This window comes from Corvus hawaiiensis, chromosome 8, assembly GCF_020740725.1.
Source record: "Corvus hawaiiensis isolate bCorHaw1 chromosome 8, bCorHaw1.pri.cur, whole genome shotgun sequence".
NCBI classification, from domain to species: domain Eukaryota; kingdom Metazoa; phylum Chordata; class Aves; order Passeriformes; family Corvidae; genus Corvus; species Corvus hawaiiensis.
The window spans coordinates 16,096,244-16,113,067 of record NC_063220.1 but is presented as its reverse complement, the minus strand read 5'-3'; the positions used below and the strand labels follow the sequence as shown (position 1 = coordinate 16,113,067).

At 36.6% G+C, this 16,824-nt stretch overlaps 1 protein-coding gene across 4 annotated transcripts in view; it reads left to right on the top strand.

Annotated features, from left to right (window-relative positions):
* IDE (insulin degrading enzyme) overlaps positions 1–10,754 on the top strand; it is a 54,370-nt gene extending 43,616 nt beyond the window's left edge. For all 4 annotated transcript variants that reach the window (XM_048312083.1, XM_048312081.1, XM_048312080.1 and 1 more), the window contains exons 21-25: positions 1,562–1,834; positions 3,757–3,818; positions 5,194–5,266; positions 6,868–6,935; positions 8,100–10,754. In XM_048312083.1, the coding sequence (XP_048168040.1) occupies positions 1,562–1,834; positions 3,757–3,818; positions 5,194–5,266; positions 6,868–6,935; positions 8,100–8,195 (572 nt within the window). In that variant the 3' untranslated portion in view covers positions 8,196–10,754. The remainder of the gene's footprint in view (positions 1–1,561; positions 1,835–3,756; positions 3,819–5,193; positions 5,267–6,867; positions 6,936–8,099) is intronic.
* The last annotated feature ends 6,070 nt before the right edge of the window (positions 10,755–16,824 follow it).

The window sequence follows — 16,824 nt, the reverse complement described above, 5'->3', positions numbered from 1 at the left end:
AAGTTGGCAATGATGGAAAAAAAATCAAAGTGTTCAAATCATTAAAATCAAAATGTTCAAATCATGAGAAAATTCAGGATGGCTTAGTTTGCACTAAAAATGTCAACTGTGGCCAGATGACTTCCCAAATAAACACTGGTGATCAAAGTCTGTGTCTTACCTTTGAACAGGAAAATAACAGATTAATCAGATTAAATTAGAAGCTTTAAAAAAGTTCAAAGTGTGATGAACTCTGCATTCTATTCCAAAGGATGAAATTAGGAAACCTTGGAATTAAAAGTCTTATAGTGGAAAATTTGTGGATGATAGATGGGGTATTGGAAAGATAGACACAGCTAAATGGTGCATGTTTCCTTAAAAAAAAGGAAGGAGAAAAAGCAGGGAAACTATAGATCAGTCAGTTTAATTCTAATTCCAGGAAAATGTGGAATAAACTTTCAAGCTAGTTCTAAATTCATAGAAGGTTACTGAGACACTGTTACTGAAGTACCTAGGTGGAAGTGCTACACATTTGGGTGCAGGACTTTGGAAGGTCATGACTGGAGAACAGAGAGTAGTTCATTTGGAAAACAGTGTTCTACAGAGCTCTACTGTGATCCAGTGGTATGTGGTATATTCATTAAAATTCTGGATGATAGAAGAGTGAGGATACTCACTGAATCTTCAGATAATACTAATTTGGGAGAGGCTGCAAGTGTGTGGGAAGATAGAGTTAGAATTTAAAATTAGTTTGACATTTTGGAAACATGACTTGAATGAAGATAAGATGCAATTTGTTAGGAACAGTTTGGCAGGAACAACCGATGGCACAGATGCAAGCTAGGAAGCAACTGGCTAAGTAGCAATTTTGTAGAAAACTCTGCAGGGTACAGTGGATCAAAAGTAGGACATAAATCAGCAGTGTCATGCTGCTGTGTGAAGTGCTGGGATATGTAAATGGAAGCGTTCAAGATGCACTCATACTCCTAAATCATTCAGATAAGAACTCTGAAATACTGTAAACGGATTTGATGTGAGCATCAGGAAACTACAAGAGAACTATAAAACAACATTTAAGACTGAAACGTGATAGATTTGCTATTAAAAGGGTGGAGGAATACTGCAGAAAGGATTAGTTGTTCAGATTAGCAAATCCTGCAACAAAAAGGAAGGGAATAATACTTTAATGGATAAAGTGGGAAGTAGTGGTCTTACATTGCAACCAAGAGAATTCAGGTTAGATGTTATGGAAAAACAGTAAGTTTCTAATGTTGAGTCTAATGAAGCAGTAGAGTCCAGCTTCATTTCTGGTATCCTGATCCTGATGACAGAATTGCTTTTGTGTTGTCTTAGTCTGCCTCATCTCCTCCTTGCCCCTCCCCTGTACTGATACTGACCTCAGTGAAATAAAGATGTTCTAAAAAAAATACAGTGACACATTTTGAAAACCTGCATTATTTTATTTATACTACAGAATTAAGTTAGCATAGCATTGCATTCTTGTCAAACATGTCACATTTGGCAAATACAGTGCTGTGACAAGGGATTTCTTTTAATTTGTGGCTGCTCTTGTTTTGCCAAGGTTACATTGTGTTCAGTGGTCCACGTCGGGCAAATGGCATCCAAGGACTGCGATTTATTATCCAATCTGAAAAGCCACCACACTATTTAGAGAGCAGAGTTGAAGCGTTCTTAAAAACTATGGAGAAATGCATAGAAGACATGACAGAAGAGGCCTTCCAAAAACACATCCAAGCTTTAGCAATTCGTCGTCTAGACAAACCAAAGAAGCTGTCTGCAGAATGTGCTAAATACTGGGGAGAAATAATTTCCCAGCAGTATAACTTTGACAGAGGTAAGACAAATGGTAATTCCTTTAAAACTGAATGCTCTAGTTTGGCTACATTTGTGACTGTTGAGTGTCATATTCATTTGTGAACAACTTAAACTTTTACATAGCTATGCATAATTTACTATCTATTTCTCTGAGGTGCATTCAGATATACGCTGACTTTCCTGACAGTACACACATTCATATGAACCCTATTACTCTTCCCATTGTGCAGCTCTTTTGAGGGAGTGCTCGCAGAAGCAACAGCAGATATCTTAACTAACACGCAGTCTGTCTCAGAGTGAATTTGAAGAAACACTAATTTTTTTTTTTTTTCCATTTATGATGCTTTGAAAGTTATAGGTTTATAGGAGACCAAATAAAATCCAGCTTCTAGTATTATTACTGAAAATGGACAGACAGTTATTTACTGTGTGGTCCTACATAATGATTAAGTTGTATTTTTTTTAAATACTTTTCAAATGTATTTTAAGTTTTTTTTAAAAATTACTAACATGCATTAGTAATACAGTTAGATATATTAGTAATACATTTGTTAGATACATTAGTAATGCAGTTTCTAACATTAAAAAAAAATCAGTTTAGGTACAGATCAGCTTTTCCTGATTTTCATGTCTCGACTCTTATTCACAGCTGTAATTTTCTGTCTTCATGCATAATATGCTTCCTCCATAAAACTCTCTCTGTAGTCCGTGACTTCTCTTCTGCTTTACGTGCACTCTATTGGCTTTCCATGATAGCAAATACAGTCTTTTTGCTTTACGATGACTCACTGAGCTGTGTAATAATGAACAGTTTTGACTTGTCATCTAGCTTGGTCTGGAGAGAATGAGAGCTACTGACAAGGTTTCATGCCTGAGCATAAGAAGGGGCATGGAAATTTTTCACTTCAAGTACTTTTTTTTTGTGTCTGATGAAATAGTCTGATTTTTCTCTGCCTTAAGTGTTTCTGTTTATACCATAGTTGGATCACTATTATCTCTCTAGAATTTCTTACTGCAAAGTATAGCCATATTTTTCATATCTCAATCCCACATATTATTTCCCTTGACTTTTATACCTTTAATTCCCCTCTCCCCACTAGTAATTTTATATCATTAATGATTATAGTATTACTAGAATTGTCAAAATCGGAAATTCATATTCCAGCCTTAAGAAGTGGAAGGATTTTTTATGTTTTTACATTTCTATTATTACTACTTTTACTGTTTTCTCCCAAATCTTACCTAGTTTTCCAAACTGTATTGTTGACTTTATTTCCTCCATATAGAACTTCATATTACTTACAGCCTGCCTTACAGACTTGTAAGCTGCCTGTTCTCTTGCACATATTTCTTCCTTGATCTTCTTGCTAATCCTAAGAAAAGCAAGCACGCCTACAACAAGAAACCCTTCTGCTTAAGCAGCAATGATATTAGGTGATTAGTCCATGACAGTTTAATTAATATGAAGGAATGTAGCAACTGAGACACGTTGTCTGCAGATACCTTAAAGGTGTGACTACTTCTTAAGGGGTATGTAGGCACATTTCTTTAAAAGTATGTCCTACCATCCTGTTTCTTAACTGTGAATAAAAGCCATCTATAACCAGTCTGCATTAGAAATATGCAACTGATTTGAAGATAATATACAAGAGTAGGCATATCTATTTTAGCTACTGAATATCCTACAGTGCAATCAGTATTCTTCAATCGTGCATTTTTTAGTAAGTCCAATCAAATAGACTTACTGAAGTACAATTTTCTGCCGAGATTCTACTGACACTTCTTAGTGAAGCAAGTATTAACTTGAAAGATAACAATGAAAAGCTTATCATTTGCAGTCAATTTCATCTGAATTTGAAAGAAATATACTTTGTATAAGCAGTGTGCTAATAACCAGCTGTGATCTGCAGACTCACTCTAATTTGTACTATTGTTGTGCAGATAACATTGAAGTGGCTTATCTAAAGACCCTGACCAAGGATGACATTATACAGTTCTACAAGGTAAGTTAGTCATGTAGCTAAAATGTTACTTAGAATGAGATGGAAGTACAACTGAATCTTCTTTGTGTATCCTATGAAGGGGTGTACTGACACCTGTTTTAGGCAGATGATAAAATCGATGCAGGTACCTTTTATTTCCTGAATATTACTTAGTTTAATAGCAACTGTAAAAATTGTACAGAATGATAGGGTTTTGTTGTGGTTCTTTTCTTGCCAGCGCTTACTCTACTTACTTCATTTGTCTTTTCTTTATGGGCATAAAATGTGCTGCTCTGTGACCAAGCCTGGCCAAAATGGCACATTTGTTCTTTTATCATTTTCTTCAACCAATCAGTGATTCAGCTTATTTTGTGGGCATGAATTGTGAATGAAACAGATATTTTTAAAGCTTTGTTCACTGTAAATTAGTGGTGTTTTTTCTTTCTCTAATGGTTAGGCAGAGCAAAGGAACAGCATAAAGATGCAGCAATTGTACATTTTAACTCAGATAGATACCTAATATAAGCAATCAAAATGTGTCCCTGTCACCCCCCAGCAGTATAAAAAAAAATTGGGCATCATTCTTCCTGTTCTGTAATGTGTAATAGATGATGGTATTTCACTATATTGCAAAGTGCTCATGGAGTTTTATCACTTATGGAGCAGCTGGTTGGTAGCTCAGGGGGTTCTTTGGAAAATAAAATTGACTTAATGTCTTCAGAATTTATTATGGGATGGAAAAATTTCTGCCCATGAAGAAGCATGGGCATGTGTGTGTCTGTGTTCTTTTTTTCCTCTCTTGGGCAGAGGGGGTTGTTTACTTCAAATTTTTTTAATAGTATGATAGCATGGGTGAAGATATGCAGCAAATGCAAAGTTAGTAGATGGAATTTCAGTACCTGTTGTTTAATAAATGATAACTTGAACAAGTATGCATATTCTGGATTTGTAGGAATCTATACTTTTTCACTTACACCAATGCTCAATACATGATTATCCAGAATTCCAGAGCAGAAATAACAGGCTAGATTGGTGAGCCTAGTCTAGCTGAATTCAATGGTTGTGTTCAGGGTGATGTGCTTCCAGAAGGCTGCTAGGGACAGAAAATTCTGCAGCGATTTTAGGTTGTATTCTTGATACTGTGATAGTTAATGCTGAATTTCTGTTACTTACAGTTTTTCGGAGTTCCAAGCAGTATATGAATTGCTGAACTTGATTGTAAAATAATTCAAGAGTACTGTATGGATGACTTTTAATGATATTTGAAGGCACATCTCAAAATTCATCCCTCATTTCAAGGCTTAAATTAAAATTTAAATGCTCTTGTTCTTTTTACTATTTTATATGTCTAAGGGATACTTCCTACACATGAAGGACTTGATGTTTTTTACTGTAGGTGCTGTTGGCAATAGATGCTCCCAGAAGGCACAAGGTATCAGTACATGTCCTTGCAAGGGAAATGGATTCCTGTAAGTATTGTGCTCAATATAGTAATTAATCAATTCCTGTTCCAGCAAGTCACAGTTACAGATAGCCATATTACATCATACAAATACACTGTAAGAAAAACTCAGCTTTGGAGATGACATACCTTTCAGAGGAAAAAGGTGGGGGTTTTTCTAGGTTTAGTTCACATAGATGCATCAAATTTTTTGTTAATTTTTTTAGAGAAGTTTTTCAGCCAGTCTTAAGTATATTGATAATAAAACAATATATCCTCAAATAGCACTTCTGTTTTCAACAAGGTGTTTTAAAACAAACATAAAACTTTGTAATAGTCCTACAGGGGAAAAAAAACCCCAACCAACCCAAAATTAGGATTTGCAGTTATCAGTCCAGTGTGGGGGTTTTTTTCCCTGAGAAGCATTGAATGTCCCCAGTAGTATTCAAGCACCCTCAGACAAAACCCAAAACTTCTGGGAATGTCAAACATTTTATTTAAATTTAAGAAAGTCAACTTTTATTTAGATTTTATTTTGAAGTAATATAGATCAGTTGTGCATTCTAACTGTATTGTTCCATTTTAGAATGCAATAAGGAAAAGGCTAGAAGTGTTAATTTGAGTAAACTGAGAGGAGAAACTTCTAAGGTTTTGTTTGCAATTCTTCCACCATTTTATACTGGACTTAAATTCCAACATGCATCTGTTTGCAAAATCAAAAATATTAAAGACTTGTCTGTAGTAGAGAGAGAAGCAGATACTGCGTGCGTGTCATGAAACTCTTCTGCCTCTGAAGGATCAACTTTCATGGTAGTGTAGAAATTGTAGCTTTGCAGCTGAGTAAGGAAGACTTGCTTCAAAGCATCTTTCCAGTTTTCATGACTAGCAATTGCTAAATAGAAATAATTCTAAAACTTTTCCTATCTAGAAAAACAACTTTTTAAAGTGTAGTAACTGTATTGCCAGATTAATTATTTGCTTGGAATGGTATCTTCCCAAGACGAGGATGAGCTTCCAAGACAACCTAACAAGTGGTTACCTACAGAATTATAACAAATCCTAAAACAACTCCCCAGTCCTAAATCTTTTAATCTGGCATTTGGCCTCTCTTACACCATGAAAAAAATTGAGATTAGAAATGCAAAAAGAAGTTTTGGAGTAATTGGAGTAGGACGTGCATGGAGACAGGCAGGGAATACTTGGGGTTGCTGTCCAGATTTTTGGTACCTGGAGTAACCTCTACACTTCTGTAGGCATGTCCTTATCAAATGATATGCTGTTCTTGCACTGCTCTTGGGTGTACCACTGGCATTTGCTACTGTTCTCATAATTTGTACTGAGAAGCAGTTTCAAGTATTCATTGATCAACATAGCAATTTCTATTTCTACATTCTCTTTATGTGTAAGTAAAATGAATAAAAGCCACTGCCTCAGCTCATGTTTTCAAATAAAATAATGGACAGCCATGGTATATAAAAGCAAAATGTTTAGAAAACCTTATTTAGTGATACTTTAAAATTAAAAACCTGTGCTTTATTTAGATGCCTGTCTTATAAGAGAAAACAATTAATTATGTAAAAGATACTCATTAAATTATGGTCCCAGATTAATTTTGCTGATGTTAAATAGGCCCTGTTGTTGGAGAATTTCCATGCCAAAATGATGTGAACCTGGCACCAGCACCACCACTACCACAGGTAAAAAGATACAACACACAAAAAAATCCTAGCCTGCATTCTTAATCTAGAGGTTTAGTATCATTAAATACGAGTTTATAGGGAGAAACAGACTTCTGGAAATTCCTGCTGTCATGGGGTTGATGTTTTAGCTCTTTCCTGCATGCATTTTTGTCCTCACTAACAACAGTGATTTTTCCTGATTTTTCCTTTTATCAATTTGTCCAGTTACCTCTGTTCCTTTCAGCCCTCTGAAGTGAAAGCTAATAGTAGTAAACTGCACTGAGTATCTGCACTATGGAGTAAATACAGGTGATTAGTGTCTGAAAATACTGATTGTATATGATCAGATAAATCAGGTGTCAAGAAAGAGATGCATGTGCAGCAACAAATTTATCATCTTTGTTTAAAAAACCCAAACAACCCACCAACCCCAAAGCAACAACAAAACCAACTACTTGGTCATTATCTTAAAGCCTAAAATATTAATACACATTCCTGTCAATGTGTAACTTGTGGAGGAAAACAATTTGGCAAATTCTGTTCATACAAGTATTACAGATTTCGCTGAGGTGGATAGGACAGCACTGGGCCTTTACTGGGCCTTCAGTGAATTTTCTTGAAGGATGGCAGTGTTTGTCCCAATAGGTGATTAACTTTTCACAGTGTGGTAGATCTGTCTTCTTCATCAGACCTTACAGGTGAAATAACTGCCATGGGTAGAAATTTCTGTATGAATGATATGGGGACATATTAGCCATTATGACTGAAATATTAGAAACTTACTTTGTTAGTACATCTAAAAATAAAAGAGCACAGAATAGCTATTGTGGTTATGATCTTACTCTGATGTTCAAAGGACGGGTGGGGTGGTCTGAAGCAGAACTTGTAAACGAAATTATCAGTGCTGCATTATTGGAGATCCTGACATTATTAGCAATGCAGTTACTGCATTATAGCTGTTTGAAATGACATAAATATGAAACCGGTTAGTCTGTAAGAAATAACGTTGTATTTTGGAGGTTCCTGTAATAATGAAGTATGAATCACTAATATTGTAGAAAAGAGCAAGACAGGTATGTTTATATGTAGCTGTAGCAACAGTTAAAATGGAAAGCAAGGAATTGGTCATTTTTCTGATTGAAGGTACTGAGCAGACTTTTTCTTGCATGCGCTTCTTTGCAGCCAAGTGTGATTGAAAATATGACAGAATTCAAGCGCAGTCTGCCGCTCTTCCCACTGGTGAAACCACATATCAATTTCATGGCTGCAAAACTGTGAAGAACCCCAATGGATGAAGAAATGCAAATGATCAGTACTGACATGGTTTCAGGGGACTTTATGATGAACAAAATTATTAAAGATCATTGGGATAAATGGTTCTGTTCATTATGAAAGTCCTGAATTCCTTCTTGGTTCATTTGACATTAGCTGTGTGTTAGGGATAGAGAGTATATAAAAATCAGTTGTGGTCATGTGTCATTTATATTACAGACAACCTGTTAAAAACCAAAATCAACTGAAACAGTAATAATAGAAAACTTGTAGATGCAGTATATTTTTAAAATAACATATCCCTTCAGATTTTCATTTTGATGAAATAACCCTCCAGAGCAAACAAAGTTGCTTGAAACGTGCTTGTTACTCCTGAAAAACACTGTTTAGTATCCCAATAATTATCTTATTGGGAGTTGGAGGGGGTGAGAGAAGTAAGTCCTTTTTGGGATGGGGTCAACAATTTTTCTTAAAAATAGAGACTTTCACATTTTTTTGAAGTGACGTGTTGAATGATACTTTTTTAATTGATCTTAATGCAACCAACATATTTTCTATTTAAGTTTTATGAAGACCAGTGAGGCTGAAAAAAAGGAAATTTGACAACACAGTAATAGGTGAGAGAATTGTCTTAAGGAGAATAATGAAGATAAGGGCATGATTTTAATCTTTCTATACAAATTTGGGGACATTTTATATTAAAACTAGTAAAATGCTGGAAACACTTTATTAGTGCATCTTATCTTTGTTATCAAAAGTGTTGTCCCAGTCTCTCGATACTGTCAACATCCCGTTCAGTTTTTCAGCAGTACTGTGAACTGTCCATGTGGTATATCAAATACTTTATTTGGTGTCATTTTTTGTTTTCAGTTGCATATGTACTGATGGAGAACACAGTCCGTTTTGCCTCACCTGTTATGTTTGGTCTCAGTCCAGCAAAGCACTCACTAGTGCAAATAACTTCAAACACACACTAGTTCTTTACTCAAGAACAGGTGCATGTCAAATAGGGTCTCTCAGAATCAGATACGTCATTATTTTGATACATGTATGGGTCCTTCTTGTCCTTCAGGAAGGTGTTTGGGACAGTGCAGTGCTGGGGTAGCAGCGCTACAGCACAGCCTGGGCTTCAGGTTACATCACAAAGGGTTTGCTCCTACTTCTTGGAAGAAGGCTGTGCAGAACTTAGAAGGATCAAGAACTATGCTGAAATAATATTTATACATACAGATATAGATACAGATATTCCATAGTGTAGTAAAATGATAAAACAATATATGGTGTCTCATCTTCACCAACTTTGCTAACTTCTGCAGAGTGCTTGGGACAGCACCCACATAGGAAAAGGCAAGGAGCATTAAATTCTCCTACCTCTGGGGTGCATAAAAGAGATGGCACTTAGGAGAAAGTATGTAAAGCACTGAAGACACAAAATTGGCTCATCAGAGGTGTTAGTGAGAATTTGCTTCTTACTAAAAGAACCTGAAAATAATGCCCTGATGTGACAGGCATGTGTGTCAATATCAGAATCCTGGGGTAGTCAATAGGGCTGTTCTGTGATTGATTCAATGTTGGTTCCTACATTGGCTCTGAGGCCAAATTAAATGAATGCTTGACAGGGCAAGGGCCTTAAGCTGGGTTTATCTGAGAGTTTCGTCTAACTGAATAAATACAGTGCATTTAAAAATTGTTTTAAAGGTTAAATGGTACGTGTTTCAATGTCTTTTTAATAAATTTGATGAGAGTTTGTGATGTAACCTGTTGCCAGGGAAGACCACTAGCATTTTTTTTAGCCTGATGAGGAGAAAAAAAAAATAAATACAGTCTAAACAAAACCAGTCAAGATGTCTCTGTTCACATTTTTCATGGAACCTTCACATGAGGCTTTTTAGCCTCTTGCATTTCACTTTTGTTTATAGTTTTCCTTTAGTAAAAGTATTTGTATTATATATAGTAAAAGTTTTGACAACATATTATAAAAATATATTTTTTGGGATTTAGTATTTAAACATACCACTCTTATGGTGAATACAATGAAATGGCTCCTATTGTGTGTAAAAATAAATATATATATATAGTCATGGAAGTACTATCAACTCTAACAGATTATATAAATAAATTGGAATAGCAGTGTATCTAACACAAGCTCACAAATCATGTTTTCCAGAGGAAAAAAAGTATAACTTCAAAGTTCTGTGACTGGATGTGGAAACCCATGTAGTTTTCCCACAACTCTTAATTGCTTTTAAGTGTTCTCCAGCATTTTACAGTTTCTGAGTTTGATATAGCAGTAAATTTTGATAAACTCAGGCATACTAATGGGTTCATTTTAATGGATCCAAAGCTGCAGTGTCTACAAGCAATAAAGAACTACCTAGAATACACTGTAATTCAATTTTAGTGCTTGTTAATTAGTTTATGTAAGAAACCATAAATTATTATTACATAACTGTAATTTTTGGAAGTGCTATTTTAAGCAGTTGATGTGGAATTGGGTGCATGTGACACAGCCAGTATGACAGAGTGCTAGAGTTATTCTGTTTACAATAAACAATCTGAATTTAATGTTTGGAGTTCTTAATTTGTTTCATTTTAATTTTTGCATACTGGTAATGTTACATCTATCAGTCTGTGCATGTTTTTTATTAGATGTTAAATGTGATTTTCCGCTATCCAGTTGGACTAGTTAGGCCAAATAGCATTGCTGCAGAAGTGCTCCCAGGCACTTCTAGGGAAGTTTCAGAGGACTTCCCCATATGGCATCCCACACCTCTTAAGTAGGTCCACGTCTGTTGCCCTCTAAGTGTATGAAAAATTAGTAACATAAAGGTAGAAATATTTGCACAAGACAGAATTTTAATTATCCAATCTGAAACTGTAAATTTAGGCCATGGCTACAGCCAGACTGAATTGCCTAGTGCAGCTTTACAGAGTTGCTTTTGAAAAATTACTTTCCCTGGTTTTTTCTTTGTTCTATGCACACCAGAAGACTACATTTCAAAAGGTTAGGAGTGTGTGATTGTTAAAGTAGTAAATTATGTCAATTTTGACAGCATAAAGATACAAGTTGGCAGGCCCTCCTGCTCCTCTGAGGGGGGCTCCTTGAAGTAAAGTATGACAGCAGCGTTAAAAGAGACAGGTCTTGTCCTTGGCATTGGGAAGAGTGGCTGGTACTCCTAGGGGAGAAAGAAAATGCCAACAGCCCACCTGGAAAATTGTTTGTCCCCCGGCATGAGAGCTTTCTCCACTCCCAGTCATTAGGGGTTGGTGTAAATCTTGACTCACTGACTTTACTGTCTTACAAAAAAATCACGTAATCCAAATCTACTTTGACTAATAGTATTAGCTGTAAAAAAATGCTTGAGCTTTTTCAGATTATTTAAGAGTTTGGATGTGAGCAGCCCTTATTGATAATGTGTTCCACAGTGTAATCATAGCATCTGGAGAAAGCATTACACACCCTTTTAACTTCATTTATTATTATCTAGCTCTTGTTTTAAAACAGGATCGGCAGAATTTTACTCCAGCTTTTCTCTCCTATTTAACTGGTTAGTATGCTTTTACTGTAGGTCTGTTGTAAAATGAAAAATCATTATCTACACTTTCATACATTTTTCCCATGTTTTTCCAGTGTGTGACCATTGAGCTGACATGGTCATCCACAGTGACACCTGGGGCCTTTGCTTGAGCTGTGATATTCAAATCCAGCTCTGAAATATTTTGTTTGCAAGTCAGTTTTTAATACTGTTGCTAATACAAGGCACCTCTGGGTATTTTAAAGGCAAAAGAGATCAGAAAGTCAGGCCCCTTTTGTACCATGTCATTTTAAAAGAAGCCTGGCCTATGTAGATTCTACTGAGAGGCTTTTATTTGAAAAATTTCTATTTACCATTCAAAGAATATAAGTTACAGTATGTGCTATGGGTGTAATATAATAATAGTGGGTGAAATTTGGAGTTCAAGGGAACAAAGTGTATAAGGCCAAAGGCCCAGCAGAATGTCACAATTAAATCATCTTATTTGAACTCAAACATCTAAACAGAATTTAAGATTGAAAATACTTACAGCTTTCTAAATTAACATTTCTAAGCCCAAGTGCAGCATTAAAGGATGTAGACACCGCACTGGTGAGCATTTGCCACTGTTAATTTTTAAGACTCTGTCTTTAGTGGTGCAGTGCAAAATTCCCTATTAAATTCCTTAACTGCGCAATGGATGAGGGAAGATACACAGCTCCAAGTGCAAGGAAATGACCAGGCTTAGCCAATAGGAAGCTCCAGTGAGAGGCATCCAAGTTTAAATCTTACCTCTTTCTGAGGATTTGCCACCACTTACTGGATGTGCTTCCTTCTGTGTCAGATTTCTGTTACAGATTTTCACTGTCTGCTCAGCTTCCTTTTCAAAAAGGGAAGCAAAGAATTGTGGTACTTGTCCAGTGACTACCAAAGGCATGTAGAATTCCACTGGAGCAGCAGCTGGAACTCAGGACCCTTTCCAGCCCTCCTCTCCAGCCATACACAGAACTGGGTGTCCTGTGGTATGTGTGGGCTCAAACACACATCTGCTCTTTTGGGGAACACTTAAAAATCAGCACAAGCTCCACAGAAGGGAATGAGGTGGTCCTCAGCCTACGTTAGTAACCTGGAAAGTGGGAAGAACAGGCTAGGGAAGACTCTAATAGAAAATGGAAATGAGGTTGATGTTTTGGAAACTTAAACTAACCACTGTGTTGTGGCATAGAAAAGCATATTTTTTATATGGAGTCTGTTGTAGAGGATGGACTCATGTGATGGGAGAGAGAGAAGAGCTATTTGTGAATTCCAGGCAGATGTAGGAGACCAATTATAATGCATTTTACATGGTTAAGGCTGAATCACTTCAGAGCATGTGCAAAAATGGTATTTTGGGGTATGGAATGTAGAAAATCTGGGTGTGCAAAATGTCAGTGAAAACTGAGGCAGCACTTTGAAGATGTAAATTTTAGATGTGATGCCTTTTAGTGAGAGATCTTTAAAATTTCCTCAATAGTATTTAAAAATGGTGCACTTGACAAGGCAATGTTGGAAGTAGGTTAAAAGAAGTGGTTACATTTCACAGTAATAGTGCTCAAAAGTGACTCACTTGGTCTTTCTTAAACTTTCCAACTGGCTCTGGAATGAAGCAAGGCTAGCAGGACAAGTTTCAACCCAAAGGATTATTTGTGCATCTGTATGAAAGCCAGGGAAGTTCACAAGCTTAGTGCCCATCAGTGCTCTAGAGTCAGTCAGCTGTCAAACAGTTCAACACCTCCTCACTTTGTGCTGTTGTCATTACAGTAACTTTCAGCTTGCTAATACTTGTGCATTCCAAGCCTTCTGCAGGGTCAGAGGAGTAGAAGTGTTTTTTACAACCCATTTCTTAAAGCCCATCACTCCAAGTGAAGTTACTTGTTTTGATTGGGAGACACCCATATCATTCACTGGCACATACTGGTTAAGGGGAAAGTTTGAAGAGTCTGAAAAAAACCTATGCAAATAATTCTGTTCACAGATTTGATTAATACTTACTTCCAGATAAGATTGTAGGAAGAGAAAGTAGTAGTGACAAAGTGACAATTCTGCAGAATTAAATGTATTTTAGGAACACAGGAATCTGTATGTATAACTGGATCTGTCATCTCCACAAGCTGATTGTTTAGTTCTGCTACTCTGCGTGTCACCTTCAAAGGCAGAGACAGCTGCTGCTCACCTTGCCTTGTGTGATGTCTCCCTGGCCAAGGTGAGATGACCAGATACTGCCATTGTCACACCAGCCCAAAGTGTCACTGGTGTCCCTTTAGCACTGGCACACACCATGTGCGAGCAGCATGTGTGTGCCCTAGGATATTGTTTCTGTGATTAGAGCTTATCTTCTGATCATAGGAAGCTTTACCCATGAAATTATACAAAGATGGCACCTACAGTATGTCCAAGTCTGGAGAGCCACCCTGGACTGCTGCTGGAGCTCAGAAAAGTGGGAGATTTAAGCGAGTAAAACTATTGCAGAAAAAATTTAAAAGCAGGTGCTACTCAACTGCAGCAGGAGACATCTGCTGATGTATGCGCAACATGATTCTATTGCTGTGAATAAGCTAAGAAAAATGTACCTTATGCAGCCTTTTCCTGGCAGTAGGAAGAGTAGAATATTTAAGAGTGGAATAACTTGTAGGCTCTGTGTATCTTGAAGAGTGCATATATAAAGAATGCTTGTAGTTTGGATTGTCCAGTTGAATTTAAATGTCAGTAATGGTTAGTTTAAAGATACTATGAATGTGAAAATGCAAAAGATTGTACTAAGCTCAATGTATACAAAGTGTAAGTGTGAGCTGGGGTGCTGGCCCATACTGTGAGCCACTTCATAATGTTGAAATGGAAGATAATGCATATAAATTGCATGCCATTTTGCACTTCTTGTCTGATAATCATGTCTGTCTGTCACGTCATTGTGTAAAAATTATAAATTCCTGGGAAAAGGGGTCGGTCATGTGTTACTGTTGTGAGCCACCAATGCACAACTGTGGCGCTGTATAGCTAATAATATGTATTAGGCTTTTTTAAATGTTGAATTGAGTAATTTAGCGTGAGGACAAGACCTTAATTTCAGGACAACTTGTAGCGTCTAAACAGTCCTAAGTTTCTTGGGGCCTTGAAAGCAACAGAATAAAATTACCAGAATTTCTCATTGACTTTATTAGCTCTACATTCTCTACTCAAGACACCAAAAAATGAAGGCAGTTGAGATAATTGATAACTAAATCCTTAAGTTGGCCTGACAGCTGGACTAAATGTGTTGCCTTGTAGTATACTGATAGCCCTAGATTATAAAATATGTATATCTTAACAATGATTTTGGCATAAACTCTTGGCTAGTCATTTAAAATAATCTTAAATACTTTTGGAGTAGCTAATAGTCCTGGAAGTCTTGTAACGTTCATGTTTTTGTTTTGATCTGAGATCCACATACAGGGTCTTAGTCTTGGATAGAAATAATCAAGAGTCCCATAGTTGGACTTGAGCTTGTTGGACTGAGCTTTAATTTGTCAACAGTGTCACAGAGATCTGTGACAGAGATGTGTTACAAAGATGCCAGAGGAGCTGCCTCCCTAGTCCCCAGGAGCCACCATACCCCATGCAAGCAAAATAATGTCTGTCTACTACTTTGTGAAGTATGCATTTGTAGTGTAATCTGGCACTTTTTCTTAAACTGAAGTAAATAATCTACATTCTCAAAGTTGTGTGGAAAGATTTAATAGATCTGGTTGTCCAGCAGCTCACAAGAGGTAATTGTTCAGAAAATAGACTGCAACTCAAAATCAAAAGCCAAGTATAGATTTATGTGTATGATAAATAAGACTATAAGGGATAGCACAGTCAGTAAACTTAAACTATTTTACTTAGGCTGGTCTAAGTTCTGGTGCATTGAACATGCTGAGGTGCCCTCAGCAGCCACACCAGAAATGTCCTGGCAACACCATGCACAGTCCTGGTGCTCTGGTATTGCAGGAGAGAGTGCCCAGTTGGGGGAGCTGTAATGAGAATGGAGAGCACTGCAGTACCCACAGACCCACAGCAGCTCAGCAGTATTTGTGATGTTTCTTCCTGGTCCTGAAAGTAAGAATGGCCAAAGCTATCAGGAGAGTGATCCTGCTTTTATTGGCCCCTTGCAATCTTGGATGCTTTGGGCAAACTAAGTAAAGTTCTGTTATTGAGCAGCAACTACATGAAATCAAGTCTCCTTACTCAACAGGTCTTTCCTTTGGTTTGATTTAATGTTATATGTTACTACCTTTTCCTTGTCAAAAAGGAAGTTTAATGATACCTCTTCTTTTGCAGTATTTATAGTGCATTAATTAGTGCTATTTCCAACCAGTTACCTGTGCCTGGAGGTAACAGATGTGCATAAGTATTTGAAATTGCCCATCACATTTAGTTCTTCGTCTTTGAAATGAACAACAGAACTGGGTGTTTTATTTATGGTGATGCAAGAGAGTGAAAGACCTGAAGTAGGAATTTTTTGGGTCGCTTGTTGAGTCTTTAGAGCTGGCACTTCCCAAAATATTTTTGAAAGTCAAGTAGTAGTGACTTACTGGACAGTAAATTTTGAACTCTTTAGTGCCATTTTAATAGTAATTAATTAAGGAGCAGGACTGTAGGCTTAAATTTTCAGAGGAATGTTCACGTTCATGATGTAGTCTATATATTCAATAATTACTTCCTGCTGCTTGACCAGGCTAGGGTAAGGGAACACCAGGAAAGGAAGAGTTAATTTTTTGGGGTTGGGGGTTTTTTTGTTTTGGTTTGGTTTTTGTTTTTTTGGGTTTTTTTGTTAGATTGTCTTACCTGTTTCAAAGTTTAAAATATGCTATGCAAGAAAATAAATAAAATTTAATATCTTAATTTTTAGAAAGTGTAAAGTTTTTAAACAGGTGTATTTTAATTTTTTAATGAGAAGCTTAATTTTCGTTGCTTGGAAAACAGCATATACTTCAGAGTAAAAACGTCAGCCTAAATTATTTACCATGAAACAAGAAGCTTTTGTGGTACCTTTCTTTCACACTGTAATTAAAATTCTTCTTGGTGCCATACGATACAAAGTTTGCTGTTCTTCCCTGTAACAA